Below are 19708 nucleotides of genomic sequence, written 5' to 3' on the forward strand. Positions count from 1 at the left end.
CGAATCCCAAACTCCTCTAATTTATCACTTTCCCCTTTGAGAACCATGTTTCTTTTCTAAAAAAAAAAAAAAAAAACCTAAACATAAATTTAAGTAAAAAAAAAAATCTACATAGAAAATGGACAAGACATGTGGAAACATTTCACCCACGATGGCAAACAAGCACCTGAAAAGATATTCAGCAGTACCAGCCAGTAGGAGAATGAGATAACACTTTACACACTTATTACAACAGTTAAAATGAAAAACAGGGACAGTACCAAATGCGGGCAAGAATGTGGATAAACTTGTTCTCACATATTGCTGTGGGCAGGTAAAATGCTACAGTCACTGGGAAGAAAGCTAAGCATATACTTACTATGTGATCCAGCAAATGCATTCGTGGATATTATCCCAGAGAAATGAAAACAAGTGTTCACAAAGGAACCTGTGTATGATTATTCATAGCAGTATTATTCAGTTCAGTTCAGTCGCTCAGTTGTGTCTCTTTGCAACCCAAAGAACTGCAGCACGCCAGGCCTCCCTGTCCATCACCAACTCCTGGAGCTTGCTCAAACTCATGTCCATCAAGTCAGTGATGTCATCCAACCATCTCATTCTCTGTCGTCACCTTCTCCTCCTGCCTTCAATCTTTCCCAGCATCAGGGTCTTTTCCAATGAGTCAGTTCTTCACATCAGGTGGCCAAAGTATTGGAGTTTCAGCTTCAGCATCAGTCCTTCCAATGAATATTCAGGACTGATCTCCATTAGGATGGATGGTTTGATTTCCTTGCAAGGAAGGATTCTCAAGAGTCTTTTCCAATACCACAGTTCAAAAGCATCAATTCTTTGGTGCTCAGCTTTTTTTATAGCCCAACTCTCACATCCATACATGACTACTAGAAAAACCATAGCTTTGACTAGATGGACCTTTGTTGGCAAAATAATGGCTCTGCTTTTTAATATGCTGTCTAGGTTGGTTATAACTTTTCTCCCAAGGAGCAAGTGTCTTAATTTCATGGCTGCAGTCACCATCTGCAGTGATGTGGGAACCCGAGGAGATAAAGTGTGTCACTTTCCATTGCTTCCCCATCTATTTGCCATGAAGTGATGCCATAATCATGGACCAGATGCCATGATCTTCGTTGTTTGAATACTGAGTTTCAAGCCAGCTTTTTCACTCTTCTCTTTCACTTTCATCAAGAGGCTCTTTAGTTCTTCTTTGCCTTCTGCCATAAGGGTGGTGTCATCTGCATATCTGAGGTTATTGATATTTTTCCCGGTAATCTTGATTCCAGCTTGTGTTTCTTCCAGTCCAGTGTTTCTCATGATGTACTCTGCATATAAGTTAAATAAGCAGGGTGACAATATAAAGGCTTGACATACTCCTTTCCCAATTTGGAACCAGTCTGTTGTTCCATGTCCAGTTCTAACTGTTGCTTCTTGACCTGCATACAGATTTCTCAAGAGGGAGGTAAGGTGGTCTGGTATTCCCATCTCTTGAAGAATTTTCCACAGTTTGTTATGATCTACACAGCCAAAGATGGAGAAGCTCTATACAGTCAGCAAAAACAAGACCGGGAGCTGACTGTGGCTCAGATCATGAACTCCTTATTGCCAAATTCAGACTGAAATTTAAGAAAGTGGAGAAAACCACTAGACCATTCAGGAATGACCTAAATCAAATCCCTTATGACCATACAGTGGAAGTGAGAAATAGATTTAAGGGACTAGATCTGATAGAGTGCCTGATGAACTATGGATGGCGGTTCGTGACATTGTACAGGAGATAGGAATTAAGACCATCCCCAAGAAAAAGAAATGCAAAAAAGCAAAATGGCTGTCTGAGGAGGCCTTACAAATAGCTGTGAAAAGAAGGGAAGTGAAAAGCAAAGGAGAAAAGAAAAGTTATACCCATTTGAATGCAGAGTTCCAAAGAATAGCAAGGAGAGATAAGAAAGCCTTCCTCAGTGATCAATGCAAAGAAAAGAGGAAAACAATAAAATGGGAAAGACTAGAGATCTCTTCAAGAAAATTAGAGATACCAAGGGAATATTTCATGCAAAGATGGGCACAATAAAGGACAGAAATGGTATGGACCTAACAGAAGCAGAAGATATTAAGAAGAGGTGGCAAGAATACACAGAAGAACTGTACAAAAAAGATCTTCACAACCCAGATAATCACGATGGTGTGATCACTCACCTAGAGCCAGACATCCTGGAATGTGAAGTCAAGGGGGCCTTAGGAAGCATCACTACGAACAAAGCTAGTGGAGGTGATGGAATTCCAGTGGAGCTGTTTCAAATCCTGAAAGATGATGCTGTGATGATGCTGCACTCAATATGCCAGCAAATGTGGAAAACTCAGCAGTAGCCACAGGACTGGAAAAGGTCAGTTTTCATTCCAATCCCAAAGAAAGGCAATGCCAAAGAATGCTCAAACTACCTCACAATTGCACTCATCTCACACGCTAGTAAAGTGATGCTTAAAATTCTCCAAGCCAGGCTTCAGCAATACGTGAACCATGAACTTCCAGATGTTCAAGCTGGTTTTAGAAAAGGCAGAGGAACCAGAGATCAAACTGCCAACATCCACTGGATTATTGAAAAAGGAAGAGAGTTCCAGAAAAACATCTATTTCTGCTTTATTGACTATGCCAAAGCCTTTGACTGTGTGGATCACAATAAACTGGAAAATTCTGAAAGAGATTGGCATACCAGACCACCTGACCTGCCTCTTGAGAAACCTATATGCAGGTCAGGAAGCAACAGTTAGAACTGGACATGGAACAACAGACTGGTTCCAAATAGGAAAAGGAGTACATCATGGCTGTATATTTTCACCCTGCTTATTTAGTTTATATGCAGAGTACATCATGAAAAACGCTGGGCTGGAGGAAGTATGAGCTGGAATCAAGATTGCCAGGAGAAATATCAATAACCTCAGATATGCAGATGACACCACCCTTATGGCAGAAAGTGAAAAGGAACTAAAGGAGCCTCTTGATGAAAGTCAAAGAGGAGAGTGAAAAAGTTGGCTTAAAGCTCAACATTCAGAAAACGAAGATCATGGCATCCAGTCCCATCATTTCATGGCAAATAGATGGGGAAATAGTGGCTATATTTTTTGGGGCTCCAAAATACTGCAGTTGGTGATTGCAGCCATGAAATTAAAAGACGCTTACTCCTTGGAAGGAAAGTTATGACCAACCTAGACAGCATATTAAAAAGCAGAGACATTACTTTGCCAACAAAGGTCCATATAGTAAAGGCTATGGTTTTTCCAGTGGTCATGTGTGGATGTGAGAGTTGGACTATAAAGAAACCTGAGCGCCGAAGAATTGATGCTTTAGAACTGTGGTGTTGGAAAAGACTCTTGAGAGGCCCTTGGACTGCAAGGAGATCCAACCAGTCCATCCTAAAGGAGATCAGTCCTGGGTGTTCATTGGAAGGACTGATGTTGAAGCTGAAACTCCAATACTTTGGCCACCTGATGCAAAGAGCTGACTCATTTGAAAAGACCCTGATGCTGGGAAAGATTGAGGGCAGGAGAAGGGGATGACAGAGGATCAGATGGTTGGATGGCATCACCGACTCAATGGACATAGGTTTGGGTAGACTCCGGGAGTTGGTGATGGACAGGGAGGCCTGGCATGCTGCAGTCCATGGGGTTGCAAAGAGTCGGACATGACTGAACTGAACACAGTCAAAGGCTATGGCATAATGAGGCAGAAGTAGATGTTTTTCCGGTATTCTCTCGCTTTTTCGATGATCCAGTGAATGTTGGCAATTTGATCTCTGGTCCTTCTGTCTTTTCGAAATCCAGCTTGAACATCTGGAAGTTCATGGTTCATGTACTGTTGAAGCCTGGTTTGGAGAATCTTGAGCAACTTGTGACCACCAAAATAGCCTACGGTCAGTACGTAGTTAAACAAATTCTGGTACATCCATACTCTGGAATACCACTCAGCAATAGAAGGGAACAAACTATTGATACAGATAACAACTTGGACGGATCTCCAAAGCATGAATGGAAAAAGACAAATTCAAGGATCATGTGCTGTATGATTCTGTAACATTCTCAAAACTACAAATTATAAAAATGAACAAATTAGTAGCCACTGGGAGGAGGAGTGGGTGTGACTCCAATAGGGTAGAAAAAGGGAGATGTTTGTGGTGATGTAACAGTTCTGTAGTTTGATGGTAGTGGTTACATGAATCCACAACTGTGGCAAAATGTCACAGAACTATACACAATGTCAGTGTCTGGGTTTCGTTATTGTACTATAATTGCGGAAGATTTAAACACTGGGGTGAGTGGGATAAAAGATACACAGGACATCTCTCTACTATCTTTGTGGTGTGTGCTAAGTCGCTTCAGTCCTGTCCAACTCTTTGCAACCCTATGGACTATAGCCTGCCAGGCTCCTCTGTCCATGGGATTCTCCAGGCAAGAATATTGGAGAGGGCTGCCATGCCCTTCTCCAGGGGAATCTTTCCAACCCAGGGATCAGATCTGCACCTCCAGCATTGGCAGGTTAAGTTCTTTACCACTAGCGCCACCCGGAAAGCCAATACTATTTTTGAACTTCCTCCCAATCTATAATTATTTTAAAATAGATTTTAAAATTAAATATAAAACAGCAGGCCCAGAGAGTTTTACAGGCAAGTTGTAATAATGTACCACAACTGTTCCAGAATATAAAAATGAAACCCTCCTCTTCCCAACTCATTTTAATGAAATTAGTATTATCTGATGGAAGACGACAACTCAAGGGCAAGAGAGGAAAGTTAGAAGCCCAACTGCAAACTTGAATGTAGATGTTACTAATATGTTAGTGAGTGAAATTCAAAAATGTGTTGAGACATAAGAGAACATCATGACCAACTGGAAGTAATCTCTGGAACCCAAGGATGGTATTTAAAACAGTGTACTAAAGTAGGCAGTGTAGACTATTCAGGACAATCCTTCTGGTAGGATATCTAATAATGTTGGACGAGACAGCAAAAAATGGTGCTTTGGAAATATCTTGATCAAAATCCAGGGGGAAGATCAGAGAGTGACATCAGCAAGGCGGCAGGCTAGAAATCTACAAATCCTTATTCCTCTGTGGAAACACTGACTATGGAACAATAAACAGACCAGAGTAGCTTTGTGAGAACCCTAGAAACCAGTTAAGCAGCGGCAACAACCAAGTGACGGCCTGACTGAGAAAACGTCTCACTCCAAACAGTAGGAAATTTCATGGCATGTTTTTTTGCTTGCCTTCCCCGTACACTCTCAGAGAAGGCAGTCGGTTCCTGGCTCCTGCTTTGGGGTAGAAGGAAACGAATGGAACTGGCTTGCAATGTGCTGACTTGTCTGGGATCTGCCAGGGCACAGGTTCCTGTCTCTGCCTCAGTGGTGATGAGAAGGCTGGCGTGGTTTGGATATCATGTGGGTGGTTGCTGAAAGCAGGGGTAGGTGCTGCTGCCAGAGACAGCTGCCAAGAGTCTGCAGGCCTGCAGGTGACTGGGGGCAAGATTATGGACAGACGGATACAACACTGTATCTAAATCCCTGAGAAGTGGGGGTGAGACGGCTAGTCTGCTGGGAATCTGGAGTTAAAGCATACACAGACCGGCCCAGGAAAGATAAACCTTCTAGAAAGTATTTGAAAGAACCCTGAACTTTCATACCAGGCTGATTAGTGAAGGCCTTCCCCTGAACAGGGGCAGTCTGCAAAGAATGGGAGAGGTGGGTGTCTTTTCAAATGCCCTGTTCCAACAAAAGATGACAAGACATACAAAGAAGCAGGAAGACTGGGCCCATTCAGAGAAGTAGATCTCCAGAAACTCTCAAGAAACAAAGGCCTGTTACTTACTGATAGGTTTCAAAACAACTTCTCAAATATGCTCAACAAGCTGAAGGAGAAGAAAGATGGGAGCCGACTAAGTGAAATTAGGAAAATAATGTATGAGAAAAATGAGACTCTCAACAAAGAAGTAGAAATTATAATAATAAACAAGTTCAGGAGCTGAAAAATTGAATAATTTGAGCTGTCTTCAAGAGACTCACCTTAGATCTAAGGACACACACATGTTGAAAGGGAAAGGATGGGAAAGAAGGTATTGCATACAAATAGTAACTGAAAGAGGGTACACTTCAGTAATGGATAGAACAACCAAAAAGAAGATTAATAAGGAAACAGAGAATTTGAATAACACTGCAGATCAACCAGACCTGACATATACATATATATATATACATGGAACACTTCACCCAATAGCAGCATTGTTCTCAAGTGTTCTCAGCATTGTTTTCAATGTTCAATGTCCAGGTTAGAACAAGTCTTAATAAACCTCTAAAATTTCAAGTCATACAAACTCTTTTTCAGTCACAAAGAAACCAGAAACAGCAGAAGGAAAAACTGGACAAATCATAAATTATACAAAATTAACACGCTCAAACACCCAATGGTAAATACAGGCTAAATTAGAAAACACCTTGAGACAAATGAAAACTATGGAATTGAGGGAAAGCACCACTCCAGTATTCTTGCCTGGAGAATCCCAGGGACAGGGGAGCCTGGTGGGCTGCCATCTGTGGGGTTGCACAGAGTCGGACACGACTGAAGCAACTTAGCAGCAGCAGCAGCAGCAGTGCTAAGAAGGAAATGTATAGCTGTAAATCCTTACATTAAAAAAGGAGCTCAAATCAACAACCAAACTTCTTAAGGATTCTTGAAAAGAAGAAATCAAACTCAAAGCTTGCAGAAAGAAGGAAATCATAAAGACTAGTTCAGAGATAAATGAAGTAGAAAGTAGAAAAATGAAAGTCAATGAAACCAAAAGTTGTGTTTTTTTTAAGATCAACAAAATTGACAAATCTTTAGCTAGATTGACTAATTTAAAAAGAGAGAAGACCCAAGTAAGTAAAAATCCAAAGTGTAATCAGGAACATTACAACTGATTTTTATAGGACTAAAAAGGATTATGAGAGAGTACTGTGAACACTTGTATGATGAGTTGGACCATCAAGATGAAATGGATAAATTCCTAGAAACATGTTACCTGCCAAAACTGAATCTTCAAGAAATCTATAACTAGCAAGCAAGTTGAATCAGTAATCAAAAACCTCCCAACAAAGGAAAGCCCAGGACCAAATGGCCTCTCTAGTGAATTCTACCGAGGATTTAGGGAATTGAAATCAAGCTTTCTCAAGCTCTTACAAAAAGTTGAAGCAGAGGGAACATCTTTAAATCCATTTTATGAGGCCAGAATTATCTTGTTACCAAAGCCAGGCAAGGATACTTTAAGAAAACTACAGAACAATATCCCTGATGAATACTGATGCAAAAATCCTCAAAAAAAAAAAAAAAAAGGTTGGCCCTCTATACCTATGAGTTCCACATCCACAGATTCAATCAACTATAGATTGAAAATATTTGATAAAAAAAAAATCCGGAAGAGTTCCAAAAAGCAAATCTTGAAGTTGTTGCATGCTGGCAACTATTTACATAGCATTTACATTGTATTTAAGTATTCTAAGTAACCTAGAGATTATTTAAACGATACAGGAGGACGTACATGGGCTGTATGCAAATATTACATCATTTTATATAGGGGAATTGAGCATCCACAGATCTTGGTATCCATGGGAGGTCCTGAGGCCAATTGGATACTGAGGGACAACTGTACTGGCGAACAGAATTCAAGAGCACATTAAAAGGATTATTCATCATAACCAGGTGGGATTATTCTTGAAATGCAACAGTGGTTCAACACAGAAAATCAATGCAATGCACCATATTAACAGAATGATGGGGGGAAAAACACACGATCATCTCTAATGTTATATTAAAGCATTAACTCAAAAGAGATAAAATACATAAATATTAGAACTAAAACTGTAAAACTCTTACAAGGAAACATAAGGGGGAGTCTTCCCTGGGGGTCCAGCGGTTGAGAATCTGCCTGCCACTGCAGGGGACACGGGCTCGATCCCTGCTCCGAGAAGACCCCACGTGGTGTGTGCAGCTAAGCCTGGGTGCCCGCGCTGCTCTGAAGCAAGAGGAGCCCCCGCAGTGAGAAGTCCGTGCGCGCAACTAGAGAAAGCTCACGTGCAGCAACGAAGACCCAACACAGCCAAAAGTATACATGAATCTTTAAAACGAGAGTAAATAGGCCAACCAGACATCACCAAAATTAAAAACTTCTGTGTGTGAAATGACACGATCAACTGAGTATAAAGGCAAGTTGTGGAATGGGAGGAAATACTTGCAAATCATTATCTGATAGGGGGTTAATATTCCAAATAGACAAAGAATACCTACAACTCAACAACAAAACCTGTTTAAACATTGGTCAAAGGACTTGACTAGACATTCCTCCAAACACGATATACAAATGACCAATAAGTACGTGAGAAGATGCTCAGTATCACTCATCATTAGGGAAATGTGAATCAAAATCACAATGAGATACAAATTCACACCCATTAGGGTGGCTACTGTCCAAAACTTAGAGAACAGTGTTGGCAAGGATGTGAAGAAATTGGAACTGTTGTGCACTGTTGGCGGCAATGTAAAATGGTGCAACCAATATGGAAAACAGCATGGCAGTGCCCCCAAAAATTAAAAATTAAATTACCATATGACCCAGTCATTCCACTTCTGGGTATGATGTCACAAAAGAAGTGAAAGCAGGGTCTCAATGAGATGTTTGTACGACTGTCAGAACATCATTCTTCACAATAGCCATGAGTTTCAAGAACCCGAGTGTCCATCAACAACTGAATGGATAAGCAAAATATGTGTGTATGTACAGTGGAATATTATTCAGTCTTAAAAAGGAAGGCAATTATGACACAGCACAGCCTGGCTGAACTTCGAGGCCATTACACTAAGTGAAATAGGCCAGTCACAAAGAGACCAATGCTCTCTGATTCCCCTTATATGAGGCACCTACAGTTGTCAGATTCATAGAGGATGGTGGTTGCCATGAGCTGGTCTAAGGGGATAATGGGAGTTGTTTAATGGGGACAGGGTTTCAATTTTGCAAGATGAAAAGGGTTCCTGAGATGGGAGTTGTTTGCACAACAAAGTGAAAGTAACTTAACACTACTGACCTGTTAAAATGGTCAGCTTTTTTGTTATGCATATTTTGCCACAACTAAAAACTTCTGAATGAGAAACTTTTTCTGAGCACCTATTTCATATGCTAGGCATGGTGATACAACTCTAAACACTGTACTTACAACCGCTGTAATTATTAAGAAAAAATAAATACACTTAAGGAGACAAAATTCTTAGAACAAGAACCAGTACAGACAAGACAATAGACCCAAACAGGAATCCAGAAGTGGGTTTTTCCAACACACACTGTACATTCTGGCAGGGAACTAGAAACTATTAAAGGTATAATATCACGTCTGAAAAAGAACCAAAGATAGAATATCAACAGATGACAGAACAGGCATTCAGTAAGCTTCTCTAATGCTCATACTTTCCTTTTAAACATTCTCTTAGCAAATGAGGGTTGGGAGGGACCTTCCTTAACCTGGCAACTTGAGGTATTTGGTACCCAGCCTTTAACATCATAGCTGATGGACAAACATCAGAAGCAGGTTGGCAAGGAGACAGGCACTCTTGTCTCTGCTTTTATTTTGTATTATATTGATGAGCCCATCACACAGAGACCAGAAAAAGAAAGAAACAGAGATTAAAACTCACCTGCTAGAACTTCCCCAGTGGTCCAGAGGCTAAGACTCTGCATTCCCAATGCAGGGGGGCCCGGACTCAATCCCTGGCCAGGAAGCTAGATCCTGCATGCTGCAACTAAAGATCCCGTGTGCCACAACCAAGATCACAGATCCAGTGTGCTGCAGCTAAGACCCGGCACAGTCAAAATTAATAAATATTTTTTAAAAAATTTACAAACTCACCTCCTGATGGCGTCTTGCTCAGAGAGGTGCAGAGGATCTGCCTGGGTCTGTGACCCCTAAATTGAAGAGGTCCTTGCTTCAGAGTGAACTGGAGATCCAAGGGGTAAGGCTGTGGCTCTTTCTAAAAGTGCAGAGAAGTCATCCAGAGGTCACTGAGTGTTCCAGAAACATCTGAATATCCCTACTGCTTTCATGACCTGGATACCCTCTCTCCATCAGGATTCAGCTCCTGAACTCCCCCTTCACCAACTGACTAGATAGCTTAGTCATGTCTGACTCTCTGTGACCCCCTGAACTGTAGCCCACCAGGCTCCCCTGTCCATGGGATTCTTCAGGCAAGAATACTGAAGTGGGTTCCCTTCTCCAGGAGATCTTCCTGACCCAGGGATCAAACTTGCATCTCCTGCATTGCAGGCAGATTCTTTTACCCACTTACCCACCAACTTTGGGTACATCATCTGTACTCCCAAAGTATCAGGTGCTGGGGTCCAGTCCTCTCCCAGGCTGGGAACCATCTCCTCATTAAAAGGGGGAGATACCCTTTTAATGGGGGCCACTTGAGGCCTGACCCTGCTGGGCCTGTAGTGTGCCAGGGGCTGTAACAAGAGCCCCCAGCTTGATTCCAGGAAACAGGGAGTTCCTTGTCCTCTGGGTCTACAAAGCATTATACTTCTCTCCTCTTTTCTCTGCAGTTTGAGATTCTGCCTGAGCCAGCACCAGGCTTGCCAAAGATCTGAGACTTCCTCTCCTTCTTCCACAATCTCATCTCATCCAGCTACAATCTCATCTCATCCAGCTACAATCTCATCTCATCCAGCAAGGTCAAGATTCTTGTCTGGGGTAGAATGATGAGCACAAAATACCAGCAAGTCAGAGAAGATCAGGACTGAGATGGATCCAGGAAAGAAGGGCTGTTAGTGATTTTGAAATACCTTTGGGGGCGATGGAGCCCTCGACACCTGCCCTGTGATCCAGGAGACAGCCTGGCCCGCTGGTTCCCGCTCTGGAGAGGGAATGCCACTTCGGAACTGTTCTTGCCTGCGATATTTCTTCACTTGCCTGGCTGCTATTTCTGAAGCCTCTGCTGTATGAGTCAGGCTGCCCCAGGTCTTCCTAGCTTGGGATTGGCTTCCCCTGAGGCATGAGGTTCCTTGAGGAGAACGGATGGTCCCAAATCCCTTAATCAAAGCCTGGTTGGGTGTTTCCCTCTTGGCATAGATCCTGTTTCTAAGGCTGAATGTTCCAGGGGACCAGTTTCCACGGACCTGTGCTCTGGGCATTCAGCCCCCAAGGGTACAGCCTGCAGAGTTGTTCACTTTCTTTGGGGGAAGGCATTGCCCTTGAAAAATTAAAGCTGGCAGAATCCAAGCACACGTGTATTAGATTGGTGGAGTCGGCTGTTCCACTGGAGGGATGGGGTGGAGGGGGGAGGCGTGGGTGGCTGTGAAACCCGCTTACCAGTAGGGGGCCCCCAAGACACCCTCTACACCGAATCAAGAGTCCAGAGCAGTGGGTGAGCTGTCAGCCATAAGGCTCGGGGCTACCAGAAAGCCAGATGCCAGTGCTCAGCTGTCCTTGGCCTCCCTACATGTAATCCTTGGCACACAGCAGGTGCTCAGAGAAGTTTAGAAAGAGGAACTTGAGAGGGTTTTAGACTTTCCAGCAGGGGATGCAAATGGGGGATGTGGTCCTGCTCATTCCCACACTCTGGAGGGGGTGCTGTGTTGCCGTGGGTATTACAACCAGAAGACTCCAGAGTCCAAGCTCTGCTCTTCAAAACACATTTGCTCTTCCCTCTGACTTTATAATAACCCAGTGAGGTGTGGACGATCCCCGAGTACCAGAAGCAGCAGCGGCAGCAGGCTCAGAGAGCCCAGGGCACGTGCCCAAGGTCACACGACTAGCAGGTGGCCAGGCTGGCGCTGATCTGGGCCCGTCTGCCCCACCACAACCATCTGCCTTCCACTTCACGGTGGCCTTGGACAGTCTATAGGCATACCTCATTTCTTTGCCCTTTGCAGACATTGCATTTTGGGGGCTTGGAGGGGTTGTTTACATTTTACGAATGGAAGGTTTGCAGCAGCCCCGTGTTGAGGAAATCTGTCAGTGCCATTTTCCTCAGAGCATTGCTCATTTGGTGTCTCTGTGTCACATTTTGGTAATTCTCACAATATTTCAGACTTTTCCATGATTATTGTATGTGTTACGGTAATCTGTGATGTTACTACTACAACTAGCATTTTTTTAGCAATAATTAAGATATGCACACTGCTTTTTTTTTTTTAGAAACAATGGTATTGCACACTCAATAGACTACAGTATAAACATAACTATTATAAGCAGTGGAAAGCCAGAATGTTCCAGTGACTCACTTTATGTCAGTGGTCTGGAACTGAACCCAGACATCACCGAGGTGTGCCTGTAGTCTAATCTTTACAAAAGAGTTAAATGAACTTCAGCTGTATCCCAAACCATAATGTGGAATGCTTGTTCATTTTTTCCTAATAGGCATCAAAACAGGGACTTCCCCAGTGGTCCAGGGGCTAAGACTCCTCGCTCCCAATGCAGGGACCTGGGTTCAATCCCCCTGGTCAGGGAACTAGGTCCCACGTGCCACAAGTAAGAGTCCGCATGCATGCTAAAGATCTCACATGCTGCAATGAAGATTGAAGATCCTGTGTGCCCCAACTAAGACCCGGTGCAGCCAAATAAAAAAGATTTTTTTAAATTATAAATACAAGGAAAAAAATAGTCATCAAAATGACCCAAAAGCCGTCTCATGCCTGAGCAGAAATGCACCCACTGAGGTGCTATGTTGGGCCTTGGAACTTGGCCCTGGAGCAGGAGGGAAGGGGGTGATGGAAGGCAAACCCCTGGAATGCAGGGGCCTGAGGAGGCTGGAGATGGCTACGCTCACACTTTACAACCACCTGTAGGTTTCTAAACCTGTGCAATGGCTCAGGGATTTCTGGCCCAGAAAGGAAACTGCAGAAAGACTTGCCAGCCTGCCTCCCCGCCCTGTCCCTCATACACTGACCAGGAACCTAGCAGTGGGCTGGGGGCACTGGGGACCCCAGGACGAAACACAGTTCCTCCTTCTCCAGGCTGATTCAACAGCAATACTTGGTGATCTGTAGTGTGTGTGGGTGTGCATGCACATGTGTGGCATTTAGAAAAACAGGGAAGGATTCCATTAAAAATTACCTATAAATAGCCCATGAGCCACAACTATGGAGCCTGTGCTCTAAAGCCTGGAAGCCACAACTACTGAAGCCCGTGCACACTAGAGCCTGCGCTCACAGCAAGGGAAGCCACGGCAATGAGGAGCCTGTGCGCCACAGCTAGAGGAAAAACTAAAAACCCATGCAGCAACGAAAGCCTAGTACAGCCAAAAAAAAAAATTATTTTAATACCTATAAATGTTTATACCTACAGCCAGCTAAGAGCAGGTCCAGGTAAATTCCTCTGAAATTGACTCTCCATGAGATAATCTGGTAAAGGGTCAGAGAGGCAATTCAAAAGTAGAAAAATACAGCTGACAAGTAAACATTAGGCAGAACATTTAACAAGACTAGAAATCAAATGTGAATGAGAACAATAATCATAACCCAATTTATTATATTATAAAACAGATACATGATTAATAATACCCAGAACTGTTGAGGCTGTCAGCAAAACCCCTCCTCTCTAATTCTGTAAAGGGCAGTTTCAATTACGAACAACCTCAGTAGCAGGTTTTGAAAGTCTAAAAACCATTCTTTCCTTTGACCTAATAGGCCCATTCCCGGGCCTTTATCCAAAATGAGGGAGTGAAAGGAGACAAATGATTCCAAAAGATTTCAAAATAATTTTATTACTCAAGATAATAAAAATTAAAGACAGCCAACAGGGAAAAATTTTTTAACTTGTATTGCAAACACTATCTTGAACTCATTTGTCAAAAAGTTCAGCATCAGGCCATGTCTTAACATAAAAAAGAATTAGCTTCCAAGTAAAGTGGAAGAGTGCATAAAAATCTGTAATAATAAAGACTGCATATGGACAAAAGCTGGTAAGGAATAGAAGAAAATGGAAACTCCATATAGGAAGGGCATGACACATAGCTGTTTTTTTTTTTTTAAGTTAATTTGATTATTTTTATTTTAAAATTATCTTTATAATTATTATGATGCTTTTTGTCCCTGAGAGTTTTTAAAGGTTAAAAAGGAAGGAAGAAAGAAGACAGAAAGCAACCCAAGTGTCCATCAATGAATAAACAGATTTTAAAAGTGGTCTCTCCTTAACAAGATTAGAAACCAAGTACAAAAAAAAAAACAAAAACACAAACACATGGAGGCTAAACAATATGCTATGAAACTACCAATGGATCACTAAAGATAGCAAAGAGAAGATCAAAAAATACTTAGAGACAAATGAATATATGATGATTCAAAATCTGTGGGACATAGCAAAAGTAGTTCTATGAGGGAAGTTTATAACAGTATAATCTTACCTCAGGAAACTAGAAAAATCCCAAATAAACAACCTACCCTTACAACACCAAAAGCAACTAGAGAAAGAAGAACAAAGAAAACTCAAAGTTAGCAGAACAAAAGAAATCATAAAGATCAGAGCAGAAATAAATGAAATAGAGATGAAGAAAGCAATAGAAAAGATCAATGAAACTAAATGCTTGTTCTTTGAAAAGATAAACAAAATCGATAAACCTTTAGCCAGACTCATCAAGAATAAAAAAGGACAGAGCTCAAATCAATAAAATTAGAAATGAAAAAGGAGAAGTTACAACAGACACCACAGAAATACAAAAGATCATGAGAGGAAAATTAAAAGGACAACTTAGAGGATTTGGGACAAATTCTTAGGAAGGTGTATACAATCTTCCAAAATGAACCAGGAATAAACAGAAAATATGAACACACCAATCACAAGCAAAAGGGTTGCTGGTGGCTCAGACGGTAAAGAATCTGCCTGCAATGCAGGAGACCTAGGTTTGATCCCTGGGTTGGGAAGATCCTCTGCAGAAGGGAATGGCAACCCACTCCAGTATTGCCTGGAGAATTCCATGGACCAAGGAAGCCTGGCGGGCTAAAGTCCACAGGGTCGCAAAGAGTCAGACACAGCTGAGTGACTAACACACAATCACAAGCACTGAAATTGAAACTGTGATTAAAAAATTCCCAACAAACAAAAGTCTAGGACCAGATGGCTTCACAGGCGAATCCTATCAAATATTTAGAGAGGAGATTCTTCTGACACACATATCTTTCTGAAACTATTTCCAAAAACTGCAGATGAAGGAACACTCCCAAACTCATTCTACAGGGCCCTGATACCAAAACCAAACAAAGATATCACACAGAAAATTACATGCCAACATCACTGATGAACATAGTTGCAACAATCCTCAACAAAATATAGCAAACTGAATCCAACAACACATTAAAAGGATCATACACCATGATCAAATGGGATTTATCCAGGGATGCAAGGATTTGTCTTTTTTAATTTTATACTGGAGTACAGATGATTAATACTGTTGTGATAGTTTCAAGTGGACAGGAGAGAGACTCAGCCATATATATACATGTATCCATTCTCCCCTAAATTCCCCCCCATTCAGTCTGCCACATAATATTGAGCAGAGTTCCCTTACATGCAGAATCTACAAAGAAACCATACCAATGAACTTATTTATAAAACAGAAACAGACTCACAGACATAGAGAATGAACTTATGGTTACCAGGAGAAAGGATAAGGGAAGGGATGGTTAGGAAATTTGGGATCAACACGCAAGGATTTTTCAATATCTGCAAATCAATTAGTGTGATTCAACACATTAACAAATTGAAAAATAAAAACCATATGATCATCTCAGTAGATGCTTTTGACAAAATTCAACACCCGCTTATTATTAAAACAAAAAACAAAAAAACTCTCCAGAAAGTGGGCATAAAGGAAACCTATCTCAACATAATAAAGGTAATATATGACAAACTCACAGCTAATATGATACTCATAATATCATAGTGAAAAACTGAAAGCATCTCCTCTAAGATCAGGAAAAAGACAAAGGATGTTCATTCTCACCACTTTTATTCAACATAGTTTTGGAAGTCCTAGCCACAGCAGTCAGAGAAGAAAAAGAAACATCGATCCAAACAGGAAAAGAAGTAAAACTGTCACTGTCTGCAGATGACATGAAGCTATACACAAAGAATCCTAAAAATGCCACCAGAAAACCACTAGAGCTCAATGAACTTGATAAAGTCGCAAGGTATAAAGTTAACACATAGAAATCTCTTGCATTTCTATACACTTACAATATGAAAGATCAGTAATTCAGGAAACAATCGCATTTATCACTGCAGTGGAAAGAATAAAGTACTTAGGAATAAACCTACCTAAGGAGGCAAAAGACCTGTACTCGTAACACAGTAAAGACACTCATGAAAAAAGTTACAGACAACACAGACAGACAAAGAGATATACCATATTCTTGGATTGGAATAATCAATATTGTGAAAATGATTACAGTACCCAAAGCAATCTACAGATTGAATGCAATCACTATCAAATTACCAACAGAATTTGTCACAGAATTAGAACAAAAAATGTTTTCAATTTGTGTGGAAACACAAAAGACCCTGAATAGCCCAAGTAATCTTGAGAAAGAAAAACAGGGACTTTCCTGCGGCCCAGTGGTTAAGACTCCATACTTCCACTGCGGGGGCATGGGTTTGATCCCTGGTTTGGGAACTAAGGTCCTGTGTGTCACAGCCAAAAACAAATGACAACAACAACAAACAGAGCTGGAAAAATCAGGCTCTCTCACTTCAGACTATACTACAAAAATACAGCAATCAAAACAGTATGGTACTGGCACAAAAACAGAAATATAGATGAATGGAACAGGACAGAAGCCCAGAGACAAGCCCACACTCCTATGGCCACCTAATCTATAACAAAGGAGGAAAGAATATACAACGGAGAGAAAACAGTCTCTGCAATAAGTTGTTCTGGGAAAACTGGACAGCTACATGTAATTAGAATGAAATTAGAACACTCCTTAGCATCACACACAAAGATAAACTCAAAATGGATTAAAGATCTACATGTAAAGCTGGACATTATAAAACTCTTAGAGGAAAACATAGGCAGAACACTCCTTGACACAAATCACAGATCTTTTTTGATCCACCTCCTAGAGTAAAGAAAAAACAAAAGATATAAACAAATGGGACTTGATTAAACTTAAAAGCTTTAGCACAGCAAAGGAAACCATAAACAAAACAAAAAGACAACTTACAGAATGGGAGAAAATATTTGCAAATGAAGTGACCAACAAGGGGTTAAATCTCCAAAATATACAAACAGCTCATGCAGCTCAATATATTAAAAAATAATAATAATCAAAAACATAGGCAGAAGATCTAAATAGACATTGCTCCAAAGAAGACATACAGATAGCAAGAAATACCAAAAAGCACATGAAAAGACATTCAACACTGCTAATTATTAGAGAAATGCAAATCAAAACTACAATGAAGTACCACCTCAGGGACTGGTCAGGATGACCACCACCAAAAAGTCTACCAAAAATAAACACTGGAAAGGATATGGAGAAAAGGGAATCCTCCTACACTGTTGGTGGGAATGTAAACTGGTGCACTCACTATGGAGAACAGTATAGAGGTTCCTTAAAAAACTAAAAATAGAGCTATCATATGATCCTGAAATCCCACTCCTGGGCATATATCTGGAGAAAACCAAGATACGTGCACTCCAATGTTCAATGAAGCACTTATTTACAATAGCCAAGATATGGAAGCAACCTAAATGTCCATCAGCAGATGAATGGATAAAGATGTGGTATATTACTGAATATTATTCAGGCATAAAAAAAATAATAATGCCATTTGCAGCAACATGGATGGACCTAGAGATGATCACACTAAGTGAAGTCAGAAAAAGAAACACAAGTACCATCTGATATCGCTTATATGCGGAATCTAAAAAGGATACAAATGCGCTTATTTACAAAACAGACTCACAGATTTGGAAAACAAACTTTTGGTTACCAAAAGGTAAAGTTGGTGGGGCAGGGATAAATTAGGAGGCTGGAATTAACATATATGCACTGTGTGTGTGAATGTGTGTGTGCGCACACACGTGCTCAGGCATATCTGACCCTTTGCGACCCTGTAAACTGCAAGGCTCCTCCATCCATGTGATTCTCCAGGCAAGAATGCTGGAGTAGGTTACCATTTCCTCCTCCAGGGGATCTTCCTGACTGAGGGATCAAACCAGCATCTCCTGCATTGACAGGTGGATTCTTTACCTCTGAGCCACCTGGGAAGCCCATATATTCACTACTATATATAAAATAGGTAATCAACAAGACCTACTGTGTATCACAGGGAACTCTACTCAACACTGTAATAATCCAGAAGGGAAAAGAATCTAAGAAAAGAATAGATATACGTACATGTAAAACTGAATCATTCTGCTGCACACCGAAACTAACACAACTGCCTTCAGCTTGAAACAACAATTATACTTAAGTGGCACATTTTGGGGTGGAACGTTTGCTCCCCCTTCACTGCTCAGTCCCCTTCTTGCCATCTGTTGGGGTTATGACCACATCAAAAGATGGCCATTGTTTAAGGGTGAGTCTGAGTTTATAACAGAAGTGGAAGAGAGAAGGCAGTTCAGGTGGACCCTTGTCAAAGTGAGGAGGAGAGCTGACCCACTCAACCCACATCTTAGGAAAAACTGAGTCAGCTTTCCTTACCTAATCTCACTTCTCAATTATTTTAAAGATGGGGAAGGAGTGGGTGGATATGAGGTCATGCTGAAGCACTCTGGCCTGTAAACTTGGAATTCAGCTTCCCAGAAAGGAGCAAGGTCCCTGGCTGTCCAATAAAGGATGCTTTCCAGTGAGTTCCCGCTGACTCAGGGCATCTGGGATGTGACGTGTGTCTTAGTTTATTTCTCCCTGGAAGCATGTATGCATTATCTGAATGTCAAAGTTCTCACAAACTGATAAACTAACAGAAAAATGACAACCTTAAGTTAGTCCATGGAGACGTGGGGAGGGGGGTTGAGTTGATCAAGATGAAAAGAGGACTGTCAAGGCTGACTATGTAAACAAATCTGAAAACTCAAGAGGAGATGGATATTATCTAGGGGAAAAAAAAAAGGAGTGTGTGCATGTTCAGTCATGTTCAGCTCTTTGCAACCCCATGGACAGTAGTCTGTCAGGCCCCTCTGTCTATGGAATTTTCCAGACAAGAATACTGGAGCAGGGTACCATTTCCTTCTCTGGGGTATCTTCCTGACCCAGGGGTCGAACCCTCATCTCTTGTGTCTCCTGCATTGGCAGGTGGGTTATTTACCACTGGCACCACCTGGGAAGCCCAAGGTGCCAACAAGCACCAAGGGAGAAAATATCTAACTAGACCAGGAGAAACTGAGAAAGCTGTTAAAAACTTCACCAGCATCCCCGAAGCCCCCATGGTGGGAGTGGGGAGAAGGGGCCCCGGCCTCAGGCAGGATGGCTTCCCAGGTGAGATCAGCCAGCTTAAACGCTAACTTCCATGCTCTCTAAACTGCTCCAGTGCCTACAGGAAGAAGAAATTCTTCCAAATTCTTTATCAGGAATCTGTTGAGGCCAAAAACCAACCACTATAGCACAACAAAGGAAAACCACAGCCCAACCTCATTTATGTAAAAAAAAAGAAATCAATGCAAAATTCCAAAATAAAATATTAGCAAATAAAATCCACAGGATCATTGAAAGGG

At 41.5% G+C, this 19708-nt stretch overlaps 1 protein-coding gene across 1 annotated transcript in view; it reads left to right on the top strand.

The window, feature by feature from the left end:
- The window catches only part of LOC138076182 (uncharacterized), a 168243-nt gene extending 156992 nt beyond the window's left edge, over nucleotides 1–11251 (top strand). Inside the window, exon 71 of the mRNA XM_068968400.1 lies at nucleotides 10599–11251. Within this exon, the coding sequence (XP_068824501.1) occupies nucleotides 10599–10603 (5 nt within the window). The 3' untranslated portion in view covers nucleotides 10604–11251. The remainder of the gene's footprint in view (nucleotides 1–10598) is intronic.
- The last annotated feature ends 8457 nt before the right edge of the window (nucleotides 11252–19708 follow it).

This window comes from Capricornis sumatraensis, chromosome 3, assembly GCF_032405125.1.
Source record: "Capricornis sumatraensis isolate serow.1 chromosome 3, serow.2, whole genome shotgun sequence".
In the NCBI taxonomy this organism is placed as follows: Eukaryota; Metazoa; Chordata; class Mammalia; order Artiodactyla; family Bovidae; genus Capricornis; species Capricornis sumatraensis.